Source organism: Crotalus tigris, unplaced genomic scaffold (assembly GCF_016545835.1).
Source record: "Crotalus tigris isolate CLP2741 ecotype Arizona unplaced genomic scaffold, ASM1654583v1 scf7180000018925.3142382, whole genome shotgun sequence".
NCBI classification, from domain to species: Eukaryota; Metazoa; Chordata; class Lepidosauria; order Squamata; family Viperidae; genus Crotalus; species Crotalus tigris.
The window spans coordinates 1,898,766-1,918,861 of NW_024097278.1; the positions used below are offsets into that span (position 1 = coordinate 1,898,766).

At 41.8% G+C, this 20,096-nt stretch overlaps 1 protein-coding gene across 3 annotated transcripts in view; it reads left to right on the forward strand.

Annotated features, from left to right (window-relative positions):
- The window catches only part of ELAPOR2 (endosome-lysosome associated apoptosis and autophagy regulator family member 2), a 106,375-nt gene that overhangs the window by 25,621 nt on the left and 60,658 nt on the right, over nt 1-20,096 (forward strand). For all 3 annotated transcript variants that reach the window (XM_039357535.1, XM_039357538.1, XM_039357534.1), the window contains exon 2: nt 15,562-15,682. In XM_039357535.1, the coding sequence (XP_039213469.1) occupies nt 15,562-15,682 (121 nt within the window). The remainder of the gene's footprint in view (nt 1-15,561; nt 15,683-20,096) is intronic.

Below are 20,096 nucleotides of genomic sequence, written 5' to 3' on the forward strand. Positions count from 1 at the left end.
TATTTGAAATGTTTGTAATTTTCTTGAAATATGGAAAACTGCTGCTTATGTTTTTGAAGTATTTTTGTCTATTTTTTAAAATTGATCTCTTAACTCTTTTCGTTATACGCTGTATTGAAACATCTAAATGCACCTTGCTTTGTAATTTATGTGTATGGGGGCCATTCTAGCTTGAATGTAGTTAAACCTACAGATAAATACAGTTAGTTTTGCCATCTGTACATAGTCTCCATTTTTGGCCATCCATTCATGTATTCTTGGCAGCCTTTCATTTTTCTAATCTTGTGCCAAATTGGTTTTTGCTGATGTTTCTTAGTAGATTGTGATTTATTTATTGTTGTTTATCCTCTCTGGAATTATTCCTAGTAATGTAAAAATATTTGTGTTTTTCACTCAAATTTTATTTTTTTAAATTTTTATTAACAGTTTGACGTATTTATTCCCTTCCACTAGCCTTGGTTGTTTTTAAACAAACACCATGTGTAGCAGAGTGTTTTTTCTTTAATATTGCATTTCCAATCTCTCTTATTTTAGAATTTGTTCATGTAGTTAATCACTGGCAGGGTTATATCCCATCTATATAACATTTTGTGCTAATTTTCTCTCTAATTCTAGTTTGGGGTGATTTTTTTTTTTAAAAAATGATTTTCCCATTATTTTTCCTATTCAATTTCTTCTTTGGAGTTTTGCATACATTTTATCACAATTTTTTTTTAATTTGTTCTGTTTCCGTGACTTTATTTCAAATGCAATTTATAGATGTGTCCCGGTTGGTTATCTTAAACTAGACATGATTCAGATTTTTTTTTTGTCATCTTTCTCAAATTTCCTTTTTTTCCCCTCAAGATCTCTTTTTATTTTTCTAGTAATTTGTAGGTACTCTAACCATTGTAAATTCTTACTTCCATTGAGCAATTCTTGCTGTGTCTTTTGATCTCTGTTCTGAATCTCGATATACCATATTGATACACAAAATTACATTTCTTACTATCTTTGGAGTGAGAGCTTTCATGCATTACATTGAAAGCTGAGTTACTCCTAATCCACATTAACTGTTCAGTTACAGTGGTTTCGGATTAACGTTAAGGGAAAACTATATTTAACAGAATGACAGAGTTGGAAGGGCCCTTGAAGATCTTCTATCTAGTCCAATCTCCTACTCAAGCAGGAAACCCTATACTAGGGGTCTTCAAACTTGCCCCTTTTATGACTCATGGACTTCACCTCCCAGAATTCCTCAGCCAGGCATGCTGGCTGAGGAATTCTGGGACTTGAAGTCCATAAACAGGCTGAGTTTGAAGACCCCTGCCCTATACCATTCCAGACAGTACTTCATGATGTTTATCAGTTTGTCATTTCAAAATATCTTTCAAAAAGGATTCGATATAAATCAAACAGGTAAAGATGTAATGAGATCCAGAAATATTAAGAGCGCAAAACCGTTCTGACTTTCCTGTGGAATGTGGGAATAAAAAAAAAAGCTGAAGAACCAGCTTTATTAACATCAGCACGGTGTTCAGGGCGTCCACAAGTTGTCGTGAAAAATTTCAAGATGGTGGCTTCTAGAATTAAGTCAGCCTGTTTAAGGGGGTCACATCTGCTTCTGTTCTATCAATTCAACTGCTATCTTCATATTTTTGACCATGGCTTGCAGACAATCCTGACTGCTTGGTTCCCCCAAAGCAAACTTGAACAGTGGTGCCTTCACTCCTTCTCCCACTTAAAGAAAAATCAAAGTCCAAGAGACATTTATAAGTTATTGTCAGCATACTACAAGCTCCTCTCTTTGTAAAAGGTAGACTAGGATCAAAAATTATAAATTATTCACTGGAAGGTTATTCTTAAATCTTAATATGTCGCAGTAAGGCTCCTAGCGAGAAGATGCTTCCTGATCTTTTGATGCTTGATCATCCATCTCATCTTCTCTTATTTCTGGGTTCTTCTAGGCCATCATTTTCACTCCCTGAGTTGCTATGAAGGATCTAAAGAGAATTCTGTCTGTCTCTACTTCTGTTCAGTGGCCTCAAGTCTTCTTCAAGTTCAAAAAAGACTTTGCAAAAGCTCTGGAGACCCTTCTTTAAGCAGAAGACGGCTGTTGTTGGAAGTCCTGGAAGGTTCTCCTATTTAATATGAAGTCAAAACAAGGACAAAGTCATATTGGAGCATTTAAACCTCACAGGCTAGTCTATTGCGATTCTCAAATTGACCATTTTAGAAAATAGAGACTTTAATAGCGCCATGGAGAAAAGATTGCTGAATTCACACCTATCAAAAGGTTGCAGGTTATCTCTAAAGCCGAGGTGGCGCAGCAGTTAGAGTGCAGTACTGCAGGCCACTTTAGCTGACTGTGTTCAGCAGGTCAGCGGTTCAAATCTCACCGGCTCAAGGTTGACTCAGCCTTCCATCTTTTGGGGGTAGGTAAAATGAAGACCCAGATTGTTGGGGGCAATGTAAATATATATATACATTGCTTACTGGTGTACACCGCTTAGAGCAGTGGTTCTCAACCTGTGGGTCGGGACCCCATTTGGGGTCGAACGACCATTTCACGGGGGTCGCCAAACAAGGCTATCCGCCATTTTTCCCCCTTTTCTTTGGCCACGCCCCTGGCACCCGGTGATGTATAAATGGTTAGGGGTCACCACAACATGGGAAACTGTATTATGGGGTCGCGGCACTAGAAAGGTTGAGAACCACTGGCTTAGAGAGTGCTTGCACTTAAAGCGGTATATAAGTCTCATAAATAAATAAATAAATAAATAAATAAATAAAGGTTTCAACCAACCCAATGGATTTTTAACATATTACAACGGTAAGTGGATGAGTTATTTTTGATCTGCCTCACTGCAACCTGCATTGGCGCAACCAATCTTTCTTCCCTCCCTCCATCCTCCTGAGCCCGGTTTAAATCCTGCATCAGTCCATCTGCACTATGCATCGGTTAATCAAAGCGTATATCTTTTAATAAAATGTGTTAATCAGAAAATGCGCTCCCAGACGCCTTCCGAAGATTACGATTTGCACAGATGAATATTGAGCAGCATCATTCATTTCGAGTAGCTCACAAAACATTTTGAATGGGGAGAAGTTGTTTTGTAACTGAAAGAGGTTGGTTGAACCTTCCCAGAAGTGTTAAGATGATGCCCCAACCTTTGGGGAGATACTGTGAGGTCAAAATGGTTCAGCCTCATGCTTGTGACACCTTCAGAGTAACTGTTGGACACATGGAATAGAGATTTTCAAACTATATATGGAGAGTTTTGACTTTATGTTTCGAACCTTGCATAGACTCAGAGAATCTCCAGAACTTTTTTCTCTACTCTGGGTTCAAAATACTTAGTTTTTATTGAAATTGTATTTTTTTTTAGTCTGTTCTGTAGTAAACTACCCGAGTGCTTCAACTGCTGGTTTAAGGATTCAAATAATGGTCTGGAAGGAGCCTCTACATAAATACAACTTTCATCCTAGAAAGGAGGAGGCAGTGAGGAAGAAACTCAAGATTGTTCCATCTTGATTCTCTTTGGCATGGGGGGAGAGGGGGAGGCATTCTGGATTCTGTTATCGGTTTTCTGTTAGAAAAATAAAGCCCAGTTGCCTTTTGAAAAAACATCTTTGGGACTATCATGACCTGGATGACGGAGAATCTCCATAGACATCTGGAAGCTCTTGTGGTGTCTATTTTCCTGACCTGAAGGGCTAATGGTGACTATCCTCAAAAATTAGCCTAGTGGGCTTGTTGGATTCACAATTTCCCCTCCTACTGTCCATTGCCAGTATTTCAATCAAATGAATACTTGCTTAGTCCCCGCTTCGTTATTGCTAACTGGGACCGGAAACTCCATTGTTAAGAGATGCGGTCATGAGTAAAAAATAATTCTGTGTGACTGTGTTGCTTAGCAATGGTAGTCCTAATAGCCATCATTAAGCAAAGAGCACATGGTTCATTAAGTGAAGACCTCATGTATCTGCAACCTCTGATTTCCTGCTGGCTTCCCCAGTGATTTTGCTTGTCAGAAACCAATAGAGAAAGTCACAATTTCTGATCACGTAACCATGGGAAGCTGCATTGACCATGAGGATGGATCATAAGTCTCACCCATTCAGAGCCATCATAAGGTCAAACAGTTGCTGAACAAGCAGTCATTAAATCAGGACCTCCTGTACTGCCTTAAGCTCCATAGAGGCACAATTTAAATGGATCTTGGAGTCTTTTCACAGATTCTGGGCTGGAATAGAAGAGGTTTCCAAAATTATAGCAAAGAGTTGCAGCTGCAGCCGAAGCATTAATATTTTTTCAGCAGCACTTGCTCATGAAAGGAAAAGTGAGGTAGCCTTGTAATTTGTGCTTTAAGATGCTGAATTAGCAGGATTTGACAATCTGCTGTTTGGTATGTGCATTTGCATCCCTCTTGTTATTTTTTTTTCCCTGTCCAGACTACATTAACCTTGGACAGGTTCCCCGGTGCTGCCTGGAAGAAGATGGATGGCAAGGGCTGCTTTCTGCGCACAGGTGTCACAATCTAGATCTTGCTACACAAGCAAGCCCTGGAGAGTGAAATAAGGAGACCTTGCTCATGTTGGCAGTGTGTGTTCACTTTTGACCTGCCTCAAATGCCCTCTAAGCAGCAAGGTAGATACAGCTGAATTAATGATTGCAACAAGCAGAGAAAGCATGTCTTAATACAGGCAAGGGTGTATTTTTTTTCAGCTAGAAAATATTAGCTACTATTGTGTTGGATACTTTCTTGCTGAAAGAGAAATCTTCATCAGGGTCCAGTCCAAGCCGGGAATAAACAAAATGGAGACTGCTTTAGAAAGAAGGTTGTAGTTTATTGAAGAGCAGAACCACAAGACGTGGCTCTGGAGCAGCCGACCATATGTTATCTGGGAGTGGTGGGTTTTTATAACTTCTTGGGCTTTTGTGTTTGGAGTTGTTCCTGTGGCATGAACTTTGACCTGAGCTTTTGAGCATGTCCTTTTGGTATTCTGATGGTGGTGGGTTAATCCTATTATGTCCTAAAGGTCATGTTCTGCTTCCCTGTGGCTGTGGTTGATGGCTATGTCCTGTGTTGGATGGGTGAGGGGTTGTTGGTTCTAGGGATCTTTGTCTTTCTAATCCAGGGGTGTCAAACTGCCGGCCCATGGGCCGGATATGTCACTATGAAACTGCGCCCCCCCATTGCTGGCAATGGGGAAAACATTCCGATACCTCGCGTGATAATCACGTGACGTTGCGAGTTTGACATGTCTGTTCTAATCCCATCAACTCCAAGCTTCCTGGCTCCAGTCTTTCTGAAAGGATTATCAAATCTGCATTACTACAGACCTGGCTTCTGCTTAACGTAGAGAGACTTGGAGGTGGTGGTTTCTGCCTAAGATTTTCTATTATTCCTATTATTCTGCTTTTTTTCTAATATCCCCCAAACTATTTCCTTCTCTGAGAGGGAGGGTGCTGTCTTCCTACACTTTCTTGTTGCGAGTAAGACAGGGCAGAATTCAATCAACCAGAACAGAGTTGAAAGGTAGAGGTCTTCTAGTCCAATCCCGTGCTCAAGCACCTCTACCATTTCAGACAAGTGACTGTCCAGTCTCTTCTTAAAAGCCTCCAATGATGAAGCACTGGCAACTTCTGAAGGCAACTTCTGTTCCACTGGTTAACTGTCCTCACTGTCAGGAAGTTTCTCCTTAATTCTAGGTTGCTTCATTCCTTGATTAGTTTCCATCCATTGTTCTTGTACTGCTTTCTGGTGCTTTGGAAAGTAGGCGGACCTCCTCCTCTTTTGGCAGCCCCTGAAATATTGGAAGACTGCTATCATGTCCCTCCAGTCTTTCTTTTCTCTAGACTGGCCATACCAATTCCTGCAACCGTTCTTCCTACATTTTAGTCTCCAGGCCTTTAACCATTTCAGTTGCTCTTCTCTGCACTTTTTCCAAAGGTTGAACATCTTTTTTAATAATGAGGTGACCAAAACTGGATGTGGTATTCCAAGTGTGGTCTTACCAAGGCATTATAAAATGGTACTAAGGCTTCACGTGATCTTTGTTCTGTTCCTCTGTTAATGCAGCCTAGGACTGCATAGATGTCTAAAGAGTTCAAGTAGAAAAGAACCCCATCCTGTATGTTTTAGATAGATCGTATATATCGGACATGTCAAACACAAGGCCTGGGGGCCAGATGCGGCCCGCGAAGTGGTTTCATGTGGCCCGCGAAGCCATCCTGGAAACAGTGAAGGAACGGCCCCCGCTGCCTTGGCCCTGGCCCAGGCCGGCCGGGAGCCAATGTACAATTTTGTGGTGGCCATCTATGCTGAAACGCATTCCGTCTTAGCTCCATAAGCCCCCCCCCCCGCATGGCCTGAGAGGAACAGTGAGGCTCCTCCAGTGGACCATGCCTTGGCACTTGCCCCGGTCCCACCCCCTTCTGCCAGAGACCCTCAGATCTATCCCACTCCTGCCCAGGCCCCCACAGGCACCCTTGACGCGAACGATGTAGAGCTGACCATGCCCACCCAGTAGGCCACACCCACTTCATCCACACCCACCCGGTAGGCCGCACCCACCCTGGCCACACCCACCTGGCCCCCTGAGGGCAACCGCAATGCTGATGCGGCCCTCAATGAAATTGAGTTTAACACCCCTGGTATATATAGTTGTCAAGGGGTGTCTGAACATGGAAGAAAATCTTCCTGTTCTTCTCTCTCTGCTTTACTGTTTAAGATTCTGGTTAGTTTATATAGGTGGTCCTGGACTTAGGACTATTTGTTTAATGCTAACATAATTTGTTTTATGACAGCCGCAGAAAAAGTGATTAATGACCTATCCGTGCGCTCATGATTGTTGCACCAACTCTAAAGTCATGTGTTTGCAATTTGGTGTAATTTGCAAAACTGGCTCGCATTTATGATTGGTTGCAGCATCCCGTGGTCTTAGGATCATGATTTGCAACCGTTTCTGCCGATTTTCTGCAAAAAATGTCCGTCGGGAAGCTGGATTTGCTTAATGGCTGTGTGATTTGCTTAATCACTTTGGTGACGTGCTTAATGACTGGGATGATTTGCTTAACGACCGCTGTCAAAATGGTTGAAAAATCCCATTCTGACTCAACTTATGTCCGCAATGACTTACCCTGAGCAGGTCAGTGACGTGTGGCGAATAGATTGCTGGAGGAAATTAAGGCTAAACCTCGCACATCAAGTTTTTGATAAAAAGAGCCCCTCCCAGCATCTATTGTGCCAAAAATGCAATTACATTTTTTTTTGCAGCGGATGAAGGCAGTCTTAAATTTAGCTAAGCCTTGAAGAAGACATGAGATTCTTGTAGAGATTATTAGGAGGATTGAGAGGGGGGTTTAATCACACGGGACTTGCTTGTATCAAAAGGCCACAAATGGGAAGATACACATTTGCAGGCAGAGAATTTGACATTTCATTGCCAGCTGTGGTGACAGAAATAAGGTCCATGCTAGGTTAAGAATGCATCTCTGCTGCTGATCTGGTGCACTTTTATAAGGCATGTTTTGCATGTGATATTAGCTGGCGCTCAGCCAGGAACCATTTGAGGCCTCTGTTTCTCTGCTGCTCTGGAAGAATTGGAATTTAATTTTCAGCTAGGTTTGCCATGACAAAAGGGATTTATTTTGTTAGGAGGAGGCATAGAAGAAAGTTATTTTCAATCATATGGCTTCCTCAGCAAGTGAGGAATCTGACAATGAAAAAAAAGTATAGTGCAAATTTTGTTTTAAATATTTTCCAATCTATCTTCTTTCCAAATGTACTTTTTGCATCTCTCTCTCTCTCTCTCTCTCTCATTTCTATTGTCTGTCTGTCTGTCTGTCTGTCTGTCTGTCTGTCTGTCTGTCTGTCTGTCTATCTATCTATCTATCTATCTATCTATCTATCTATCTATCTATCTCTATCGATCTTTATCTATCCACCCACCCATCCATCCATCCCTCCATCCGTCTCTCTCTCTCTCTCTCTCTCTCTCTCTCTCTCTCTCTATCTATCTATCTCTATCTATCTATCTCTATTGATCTTTATCTATCCACCCATCCGTCCATCTGTCCATCCATCCACCCACACACCTACCTACCTACCTACCTACCTATCTATCTCTATCAATCTTTATCTGTCCATCCATCCTCCTCCTCCTTCTTCTCTCTCTCTCTCTCTCTCTCTCTCTCTCTCTCTCTATCTATCTATCTATCTATCATCCATCCATCCATCCATCCATCCATCCATCCATCAGTCTTTATTTTTATTTAGTATTTATACCTGCCTTTATTATTTTAATAAACAATTCAAGGCAGAAAACATATCTCTTTCTTCCTCCTATATTCCCACAACCACCACCCTGCGAAGATAGTTGGACTGAGAGAAAGAGAGAGGGACTGGCCCAAAGTCACCCAACCGGCTTTCTTGCCTAAGATGAAACTAGAACTCACCGTCTCCCAGTTTCTAGCCAGATTAGACCAAGCTGTCTATCTACACGAGAAGCCTCCAGAAATAAGGGGGGGGGGAACCCTTATGAGTGTCTATTTGCGATTAAGGAGGGCTTTGTTCAATCATTTATTACAGATAAATGCCAACAATTAGTTCATTTTTCTTGTCATGGATTAAGCAGTATGTGTGGAGACTTAATGAACAGGACCATATAATTGTCTTCTCTTCAGGGAAAATGGAATGGAGAAAGCCCTAAAGCAATTGCAATATAGAGTAGCGTGTTTTAAGAAAATAAACTTACATTAGACACTTATCTTAAAATGTACATTAGATACTTATTTATCTTAAAACTTAATTTGATACTTATCTTAAAACCTATATGAGATACTTATTTTAAACCTTACATTGATACTTATTTACCTTAAAACTTAGATACTACTTTTTATTTTAAAATGTATATTAGATACTTATTTTTCTTAAAATGTAGATGAGATAATTATCTTAAAATTTAGATCAGATACTTATGTAATTTAAAAAATACATTAGATATTTATCTTAAAACTTAGATATTTATCTTAAAACTTAGATAAACTTAGATTGGATACTTATTTGTCTTATATTACATATTTATTTATCTTAAAATTTACATTAGGTATAATTACCTTATTTATTTATCAGTAGGTCCCATCAAGTTCTAGGTAGGAGATTAGAAGTAGCACATTAAAAGTTCTTCTTTACATCTGCAAAGACATTCATTTGATCCCTCGTGACCGGTTGCCCAACATTTGATGAATTAGAAGTAGACAAAATGCTGGTTGTGTGTTTAAATCTAAATCTATTTCAGTCATGAAGAAATATGGAAATAGAAGCTACATTTTTTTTAAAGTCAGAGGAGTACATATATAACGGAATTGGCTTCTTATCTAGTTTAGAAACTGGTGTTTCTCAACCCAAGCAAAATCAAGATATGTGGACCTCAACATGCTGGCTGAGGAATTCTGGGAGTTAAAGTCCAGGCATCTTAAGGTTACGAAGACTTCAACTCCCAGAATGAACAACTATTTGATAGCTAGAGAGCATTTTGTTATCAAATTTAGGAAACCTGAGGTTTTCCACGTGTGCAGTCAAATTCTGATCGTTTCCTGCTTGAGTCTGCAAGACCTTCTGTTTAGTTTGTGGAGGTTGGTGACATGTTTGTGGGGGTGATCTACCAACTGTTCCCTCTACATGTTCAAAGTGTAAAAGAAGAAATGTCTAAACAAGGCTTCAGTCATCTAGCCTTCTGTGCAGATGGTGCGGCTGGTGCATTGTGTTTCTGTAAACACAGAATCATCATTAACAAATAGTGTGAAAGAACAATGCTTCTCATTGCCTGCCTCCTCAACTTCTCATAATTTCAGACACGTTGGTGGTGCAGCTGGCTATGAATCTTGTTGTGCACTGTGATGTTCCCCCCCCCCCTTACAGGTAGAAGTGTATGTTGTACATCCATTCATCAAAATAACAGAACAAATTACCCTGAAAATATTTGGTACTATCAACAATGGAAATCCATGGCTGCTCTTTTATTCCAGGTGGAATTTCACAAAGATAGCAATTTTTAAAAATAAATTTGTTCACATGGGAAATAGGCTACAAAATAGCCTGAGAAACCCAGTTGGGTGGACTAGAGCAGTGTTTCCCAAACTTGACAATTTTAAGGCATGAGGACTTCAACTCCCAGAATTCCACAGCCAGCGTTGCTGGCTGTGGAATTCTGGGAGTTGAAGTCCTCATGCCTTAAAATTGTCAAGTTTGGGAAACACTGGACTAGAGGAATCTGGAGATAACCTTGAAGAAGGTCAATAGGAATGATGAAAGCAAAACAATATGCAACTTAGTCTTGGGTAATAATACTAAATAACCCCTCCTTGAATCAGTTTGGTGAAAGAGGTGCAGATGGAAACTGGTGGTAAAATAACATTTGTGTAATCCTTGTATTGGATGTTGTAGATCAGGGGTCCCCAACCCCCGGTCCGTGGACTAGTACCGGGCCGCAGCATGCCAGCAACCGGTCCACACAAACAAGCAAAGCCCCATCCGGGGGATGCAGGCAACACACAAAACTACGCCCTTTCTGGTCCGCGGAAAAACCTTTCTCCATGGAACCAGTGCCCAGTGCCCAAAAGGTTAGGGACCTCTTTTGTAGACGACTCCCTTTTCTTTTTGTCTTCTTGGGCTACTGGGTCTTTTGGTTTACTTAGAATGTTTTGGAGAGCTTTAATTGGTTTATGTGCTGTGGTGATGCTGTGTGGTTGTAATAGTCTATGGCAGTGGTTCTCAACCTTTTTAATGCCGCGACCCCCAACCAGTTGTAAGTCAAGGACTACTCAACTGGTCATGTCGAGGACTACTCAACTAGTGCAGTACCATTTGCAGAATGGGACTTTTGGCGGGCTCAGCAGGGCAGAGACAGCCTGGACAATTCCTATTGGCTTTTGAAAGCCAATAGAATTAGACTCTATTCAAGAGAGTCTATTCTATTGGCTTTCAAAAGCCAATAGAATAAAAGGGAGTAGCACAGCTAAGGAAAAGGGGAAAAAATGGCGGACTGCGTTGTTTGGCAACCCTCGTGAAATGGTTGTTCGACCCCAAATGGGGTCCCGACCCACAGGTTGAGAACCGCTGGTCTATGGGATGTTTCTGAGAAGTTTTTGATGTATGGCAGTGTTACCCTTTTCACAACTTGTGTTGATTGTGCTGCAGTGGGTTGAGTGGCCAGGCACTCTTTGACAAAGTGGCATGTGTATCTACTTTGTTGGAAGATGTTGCATAGCCAGGCTGCCATGTGTTTGTGCTCACCTAAATAATGTTCTTATACAGCTGCCCTTAAAGAAGGTTGGGTTGGTTACTTCAGTAGTGAACCACTCGGTAGTGTGAGTGAATGTGGGTAGTGTGATCCTTCTGAAAGCATCATTTTTTTATCACAATTGTACATCAATGATGGAATAGAATAGAATAGAATAGAATAGAATAGAATAGAATATATATTGGAAAGAATAGAATAGAATAGAATAGAATAGAATAGAATAGAATAGAATATATATTGGAAAGAATAGAATATAATAGAATAGAATAGAATAGAATAGAATAGAATAGAATAGAATAGAATAGAATATATATTGGAATAGAATAGAATATATATTGGAATAGAATAGAATAGAATAGAATAGAATAGAATAGAATAGAATAGAATAGAATAGAATAGAATAGAATAGAATATATATTGGAAAGAATAGAATAGATTATTGAATAGAACAGAACGGAACAAAACAGAATAGAATAGAATATCTTTGTCATTGTGTATCTCACAACAAAATTAAGTGCTGATGGATCCAACCTTTCAGAATCTGGTTACTCATAACATTTGCAGTGCAAAAAACATCCAGACTTTAATGAGAGAGCACACAATGGTCCTTTTTGACAGCCAAGGAAAACCACAATACCTTGCCTTAACATCCTCGTAGAAGGAGGATACATGACTAATGGGTGTTTTTTGAAATGTAGAGTTATTGTACTCTGCTAATGAGTCCTGTTCTTCAGCTGCTGGAGAGGATTATTAGGGCTATCGTGAATGTCTACATGGTTTAGGTTTTGATGTGAAAATTGTGTTGGGGTTAAAGGAGAGCAGTTTTACAGTTTTTTTGTTTTGTTTTTTTATAAAAAGTTTTATTGTTTTTTTCCATTTTTTTCCAGCTTAGGACACAACGTGGTGGTCAGGGTGTCAAGTCATTCAAAGACAAAATCATATAAGTATAGCTCAAGTTAATTATCAAAAATTTCCTCTCTGTTTTGATGGGTTCGGTCTTTCCTCCTGGCTGCTCAGGAGCACCGTCCTGATTTCAGCATTGTTGTCCTACCTGAAAGAGCTCTCTCGTTGCTGCATTTTTGAGGTCATTGAATGACCAATTTCTGTGTTGGTGTTACATAGTGAACAAACATGAACAAACATGGTTCCCTCCGATTGCCAGAAATTTTTGATCGGGGGTTGAAGGAAGAGTTGTATCTCTGCCAAATATCTCTTGCCTAAGTGTGGTCCTTGTTAGCTAGTGGGGCTTTGTAAGACTTGCTTATTGAGCCTCAGGCTTGCACAAATATTTTGGGGCACAAAATGGTATCGTTTGAAGCCAAGTGGGAGTGGACGCAGAAGTCAACCATCTGTACTGCATGGCTTTCAAGGGGAGATATATCCAGGAGTCCAACTGAGTGTCAACTTTTGTGTCATAAGTAGTCTGCTCCAGAATGTAGACCTGGGATCTCAATAGCTCTGAGACTATAATGCACCTTAGTGTGGAGTTCGCCAGCCTAGGCAACTTTAAGAGGTGTAGATATCAACTCTCAGAATTCACCAGCCAGGCATTTGAACTTAGCCAAGAAATTAAAAGACGCTTGCTCCTGGGGAGGAAAGCTATGGCAAATCTAGACAGCATACTAAAAAGCAGAGACATCACCCTGCCAACAAAAATGTGTATAGTCAAGGCCATGGTTTTCCCAGTTGCAACGTATGGCTGTGAAAGTTGGACCATAAGAAAGGCTGAGCGCCAAAGAATTGAGGCCTTTGAACTATGGTGCTGGAGAAGACTCCTGCAAGTCCCTTGGACTGCAAGGCGTTCAAACCGGTCAGTCCTAGAAGAGATCAACCTCGACTGCTCTTTAGAAGGCCTGATCCTGAAGTTGAAACTCAAATACTTTGGCCACCTAATGAGAAGGAAGGACTCACTGGAGAAGGGCCTAATGCTGGGAAAGATTGAGGGCAATAGAAGAACAGGACGACAGAGAATGAGATGGCTGGATGGAGTCACTGAAGCAGTAGATGTGAACTTAAATGGACTCCAGAAGATGGTAGAGGACAGGAAGACCTGGAGGAACGTTGTCCATGGGGTCGCGATGGGTTGGACACGACTTCGCAATTAACAACAACAACAATGATTGTAGGCTGAGTCGTCTCTTGATGCCACCTCCAGGCTCTGCCTCTTCTTTTCCTGCAAATAAACCATGTCTTTATTATGCAAAGGAAGAGAGAGTATGTGAATGGGGCCATGAAGTGATCATCTGCCTTTCAAAGAGGCTTTCCATCAAAGGGGAAAGAGGTCAGACAAATCAAGATGGCAGCTTTGATTGCATTGTTACAGCTCCTGTCTTGATGGCATTTTGAAAGTCTCTCTCATGGACAACTCTGCTTTCCGCATTTACAGAAGGTAATTAGGGGAAATAGAGAAGAGTAACGGAGGATGAGTAAAATCCCCTTTGCATTTGGCAGGCAAAACAGATTGGAACCGCAGGGCACAAATGAATCATGACAATTAGAAAGAGAGTGATTTGCACTGCAGGGACTCGCACTGAGCGGTCGACGGATGAAGACTAAATGAATCAACCGCCAGCGTGCATTCTGCGAAAGGATTATGTCTAATATAACTCACCTAGGCAATTATTCCAACCAAATAGGTAGCGATCATGAATAATTCTGCATCTCCATCATTTCCATCCCACGGTTTTGCAAAGAATCTCCAGCCTGATTTGTGAGCCTCTTCTTTTCCTGCTATCTTGAAACTCTAAAAATAATGCGACAGTGACTAGACCTCCTTAGGGGGAGGCAGGAAAGAACGAGAAGCTTGCATGTGTGTGTGTGTGTGTGTGTGTGTGTGTGTGTGTGTGTGTGTGTGTGTGTGAAGCTAGAATTCCTGCTTGTGAAGGAACACATCACCCACAAACTCTGCAGAGTTGTCTCACTTTTGATAAAAAGACCACCTTTGGGGTGTGTTCAGACTAACCTCAGCTAAGCCACCAGTGTCAGCATTAAGTGACCAAACAGATCTAAAGCTGAAGTGATTCCCAGTGCCCTAGTCTGGAAATCCCCTTCATTCTGAAAAAAAAATCACCATTATAATATTAACCCTGCTCACTACCTCCTACTGTATTTCTGTGCCTTATTGCTTGAGGAATCTTAAAAACATTTTTAACTGTATCCATTGTTGGAAAACAGATGCTTTTCACTATCAAGATGTACAGAGGATCAGGATGTACGGAGGCAAAGGTCAAAGAAAATTGCAGAGGTCAAACAATTACACACATATATACTGTATATATTTTACTTTCTTTGCTATGTTACTATTAACCTTTGGAGTTGACCTAGCAAAAATGATTAGGACAGGCTTTCTGGAATACTTTGAAAATATCAGTTTTCTAGATGGATGGATAGATAGATAGATAGATAGATAGATAGATAGATAGATAGATGATAGATAGATAGATAGATGATAGATAGATAGATGATAGATGATAGATGATAGATAGATGATAAATAGATAGATGATAGATAGATAGATAGATGATAGATAATGGATGGATAGATAATGGATGGATAGACAGACAGACAGACAGACAGACAGATAGATAGATAGATAGATGATAGATAGAACACACATTAATTCTCTCCTTCTCTCCCTCTCTCTCTGTATCTGCTTGTTTCTCTCTCTCTCTCTCTCTCTCTCTCTCACACACACACACACATAAACGCATACACACACACACACACACACACAGAGAGAGAGAGAGAGAGAGAGAGAGAGAGAGAGAGAGAGAGAGAGAGAAATGAAGATATATAAAAGGCTAAAGCAGTAGGTGGATTTTTAATAGAGATATTCACCTTTTGACTCTGACCTAAAACCTCAATCTTACTGCAGGCATTAGATAAAGTCAGAGGTTTAGTAGGTTGCAACCCTGATTTGAGTTATATCTCTCAGATTCCTGTGAAAAGAAACGATAGGTCAATTATGTCCCTTTTCGAATCCTGCTCTTCTTTTCTTCACCCGTTGATCCGGTACCAAGATCTAAACCGAAGTTGTTGAATCACAAATGTTAGTATTGACTTGTAAACAAGCAGCAGCCATGTTTGATTGTGTTGTAGATGTGGCAAAAAAAAAAACAGCAGTTAAAGAGGTGGATATAGTCCTTGGCCATCCTTCGGGAGGCTCTTAACAAGGTAATTTTGTGACCGAATCTCATAAATCTAACCTGACCTAAACAAAAAGCTTATTTAAAGGGGAAAAAAACTTTGTTTGTTTTTTTAAATTTCTTGCAGGCAGACTACCATTTCGAGTACACCGAATGTGACAGCAGCGGATCCAGATGGAGAGTTGCGATCCCAAATCCAGGAGCCGAGTGTTCTAGCTTGCCTGATCCCGTCAGAGGGAAAGAATGCAGTATGTCTTTCTGTATTTAAAAATTAAAGATAATACCTTTGAAAAAAATAATTGAATTCTTTAAATTAAAAATTTAAGAGCAGTAATAATAACGAGGTCGCGAATCTCTTACGGACCTTGCCAATCCCTTTCGCTTCTGTTTACAGCAGTGTTTCTCAACCTTGACAATTTTAAGGCATGTGGACTTCAACTCCCAGAATTCTACAGCCAGCAATGCTGGGAGTTGAAGTCCACATGCCTTAAAATTGTCAAGGTTGAGAAACACTGGTTTACAGGCTATGTTCGTGTAAAAATAAAAATACAAAACTGAACTTACAAACGGGGCCAGATTTACAATGGGATCAGGTGGAGGATGGGTGATGCAGATTCTGAATTAGAACAGGTAGTCCTCAACTTTGAACCGTTCTTTAGTGACTGTTTGAAGTTACAGCGGCACTGAAAAAAAGGAGTGAGAACCATTTTTCACACTTACGACTATTGCACCATCCCTGTAATCCTACGATCAAAATTCAGAGGCAACTGACTCATATTTACGACGGTTGTAGTGTCCCAGGGTCAGGTGATCCCCTTCTGCGATCTTCTGACAGCAAAATCAAGGGGGGGAGCCAGCTTTGCTTAATGACCATGTGTGACTAACTTAAGAACTGCAGTGTGTATCACTTAACAACTGTGGCAAGGAAGGTCGTAAAATGGGGCAAAATTCACTTGACAAATGTCTCACGTAACAACATAAATTTGAGGCTCGATTGTGGTCGTATGTTGAGTACTACTTGTACAGGGATGTTGGAAGACCTGAAGTGCCCTTTAGGCATCTAGAGGGCTGATATGAATTGTCTACTTAGTATCTGAGGTTGGGAAGACGTCTAGCATAGAGGTCCCGAACCTTTTAGGCACCAGGGACCGGTTCTGTGAAGAGAGGTTTTTCCGCAGACCGGCAGGTGCGTGGTTTTGTGTGCTGCCTGCATCCTGCAAATGGGGCTTTGCTTGATTGTGCAAACTAGTTGCTGGCATACCGCGGCCCGATACCGGTCCACAGACCAGAGGTTGGGGACCCCTGATCTAGCAGACGGTAGTGGCCCCTAAGTATGGTAACTCTTAACCTTAAGAGCCATGTGTTGTGAGTCCGTGCCAGCCACTGGACCCAGCAGCTGAGTCCGGGGAATCAGAGGAGGAGGAAGAAGAACCTGGAGGGCCATCAGAATCGGAGGAAGGCTCTGATGAGCTCCAGGATTTATAATCTGATGAAGAGCCTGGCCTCTCCAATCGTGCTCAGGCTGAGACTCAGCTGTGCGGGGAAGCTGAGTCAGACTCTGAGGACTCATAGCTGGAAGACATCATAGACGCTGGCAAACGCAGACAGGCAACAAGAACAGGACAGAGGGAGGCAATGGGGCAACTCCAAGGAAGGAGGAGAAGGCCTTGAGAAGCCACGCCTTGGGGCTGCATTATAAAAAGGGAAGGTGCTGGTTGCTGAAGGTAAGCGTTTGCAAAGGACTCAAGTTTCATGGAATCAGATTCTTTTTGCCTTGCCTGTGAACAATTCTCCATTTGAATTGTATTTCTGTTTGCCTTGGGACAATTATTCATTTGAATCGTGTTGTGTTTGCCTTTGAGCAATTCTCTATTTGCATCGTGTTTTGTTTGCCTGTACTTTTGGGACATTTTGCAGATCTGTACCTAATTAATAAAAGGGGTTTGCTTTTCCTGCATTTCCAGCCTACTTGTTAAAAGAGGAGTTTGTCCTTGTGAGTTAACAAGGACTAACATAGGCTGGGTCAGACCATCATGGTGGCACAGTGGCTAAACTGCAGCATTGCAGGCTGACTCTGCCCACAACCTGGAGTTCGATGCTGACCGGCTCCAGGTTGACTCAGCCTTCCGTCCTTCCGAGTTTGGTAAAATGAGGACCCAGATTGTTGGGGGCAACAGGCTGACTCTGTAAATCACTCAGAGAGGGCTGTGAAGCACCAGGAAGTGGTATATAAGTCTTAGTGCTATTGCTAACCTAAGTATGTGTGTCTGGAGCCCTACATGTTTTCTTCACTATGGGTCCTGTTCAGCGGTGGGATTCAAATAGGTGAACACCCGGTTCTCTGTGTGGATGCCACTTTCGGAAGTCCATTCTGGGCCTGGGCAACAAAAAATTAGCTACCGGTTCTGCCAAACTGGTGTGAACTGGTTGAATCCCACCACTGGTCCTGCTTCACAGACTTCTCTCAGGATTTTGATCTGTTTCCTCTTTTATTAATTGTTTCTCGGTTATAAATTTTATTGTTTTGATTGGGCTGCCTGTTGCCAGTTGTTAGCGGAGTGTTTGCTTCATGCTGTTCTGTGGTTTACTCTTAACCACCTTGGTATTTTAAGTAAAAGGTGGAAGGATATACATGTACAATTAGGTGCCCAGTGTGGTTTTTCTACCAGCATAGGAGGGAAATGCAATTTCTTTTGATGTAGTTATGTATTGCTAATATTTTAGTAGAGCAAAAGCATTTGTGGTTAATGAGGTTTAACGATTTTGCTGGATATTTTCCTTGCCCAGTCTGATCATAATTTAGCAGGGAAGTGTCAGCATTGTTCCCAAGTTAAAATGCTTGTTTTTCAGATAGATTGGCAGTGTATCTTCTTTGGGAATTGGATAAAATTGCCTGAACTGACTAGCATCAGTTTAAGTTTCTCTGCTATACCATAAACAATAAGTGGCCTAATTAAGGCTTTTAAAATTCTTTCTGGAATAATCTCTGTTGAGTCCTTCACAAAGAAGTACATAAGATTAATCCAAAGGTGCTTTTCCAAGAGGCAACTAGACTAGTGGTTCTCAACCTGTGGGTTGGGACCCCATTTGGGGTCGAACGACCATTTCACGGGGTCGCCAAACAACGCAGTCCGACATTTTTTTCCCCTTTTCCTTAGCTGTGCTACTCCCTTTTATTCTATTGGCTTTTGAAAGCCAATAGAATAGACTCTCTTGAATAGTGTCTAATTCTATTGGCTTTCAAAAGCCAATAGGAATTGTCCAGGTTGTCTCTGCCCTGCTGAGCCCGCCAAAAGTCCCATTCTGCAAATGGTGCTGCACCAGTTGAGTAGTCCTCAACTTACAACCGGTTGAGTAGTCCTCGACTTACGACCGGTTGGGGGCCGCGGCATTAAAAAGGTTGAGAACCACTGAACTAGACTTTTCTTTTGTTTTTGAAGATATTTTGCTTCTCATCCAAGAAGCTTCTTCAGTTCTGACTGAATGGTGGTAGATGGAAGGATATATATTTACTCTTGTACTTACTCTTTTTGTGAGTCATTGCAGCCACTTGGGAGATTTATTTGTGGATTCAAACCGGCCTCAACAACTCACAGAAAGAGTGCTAACGACTAAAAGACTACAAGGAATGTAAATCCTTCCATCCTCCACCATTCAGTCAGAACTGAAGAAGCTTCTGAGAAGTGAAACGTCAATGTCTATAGAGATTCTCAGTCATCCAGGCCATGGCTGTCCCAAAGATGGGTTTTCAAGAGGCAACTGGACTTCCTTGTTTTTCTTTGAAGATGTTTCGTTTCTCATGCAAGAAACGTCTTCACCTCTGAATGGTGGGGAAAGGAAAGATTTATATTCCTTGTAGACAGCTGGTCATTTGCAGTCCTTTGCAGCAGACATGTCAAACACAAGGCCCGGGGCCGGATGTGGCCCGCGAAGTGGTTTTATCTGGCCCTCGAAGCCATCCTGGAAACAGTGAGGGAACGCCCCCCGCTGCCTTGGCCCTGGCCCAGGCCAGCCGGGAGCCAATGTACAATTTTGTGGTGGCCATCTATGCTGAAACGCATTCAGTCTTAGCTCCACAAGGCCGTCTAGAATCAGCGAGGAACCAGCCCCTGCTACGTCGGCCCCGCCCCCTGGGTGCATGCTGGGGAAGTGTCACCCTTTGTGAGGAATGAAGAAATGGACCATCGCCTGGAAGTAGCCAGCAAATGGTTCACATATCTGGCTTGATGGGCTCTGCCCCAGTCCCACCCCCTTCTGCCAGAGACCCTCAGATCTGTCCCACTCCTACTCTGGCCCCCACAGGCACCCTTGACGCGAATGATGTAGAGCTGGCCATGCCCACCCAATAGGCCACACCCACTCCATCCACGCCCACCCAGTAGGACGCACCTCCCCCCTGAGGGCAACTGCAATGCTGATGCGGCCCTCAATGAAATTGAGTTTGACACCCCTGCGTTGGAGAGTTGTTGAGGCCACCTGGAAATTTATCTGTGTCCTCAGGGTCATCTGAGTAGTGCAAATAGGCGTAGAGCCTTCTTGGAACTTGTGTGTTGTGGAGCTGTGCTTTCTGCATCTCACTGGCAGTCATAAAAATTTTCCATGTGTGTTAGCTTACAGGAAATAGGGATTTTAAGTAGCATACTATCTTTTTTATTTTATTCT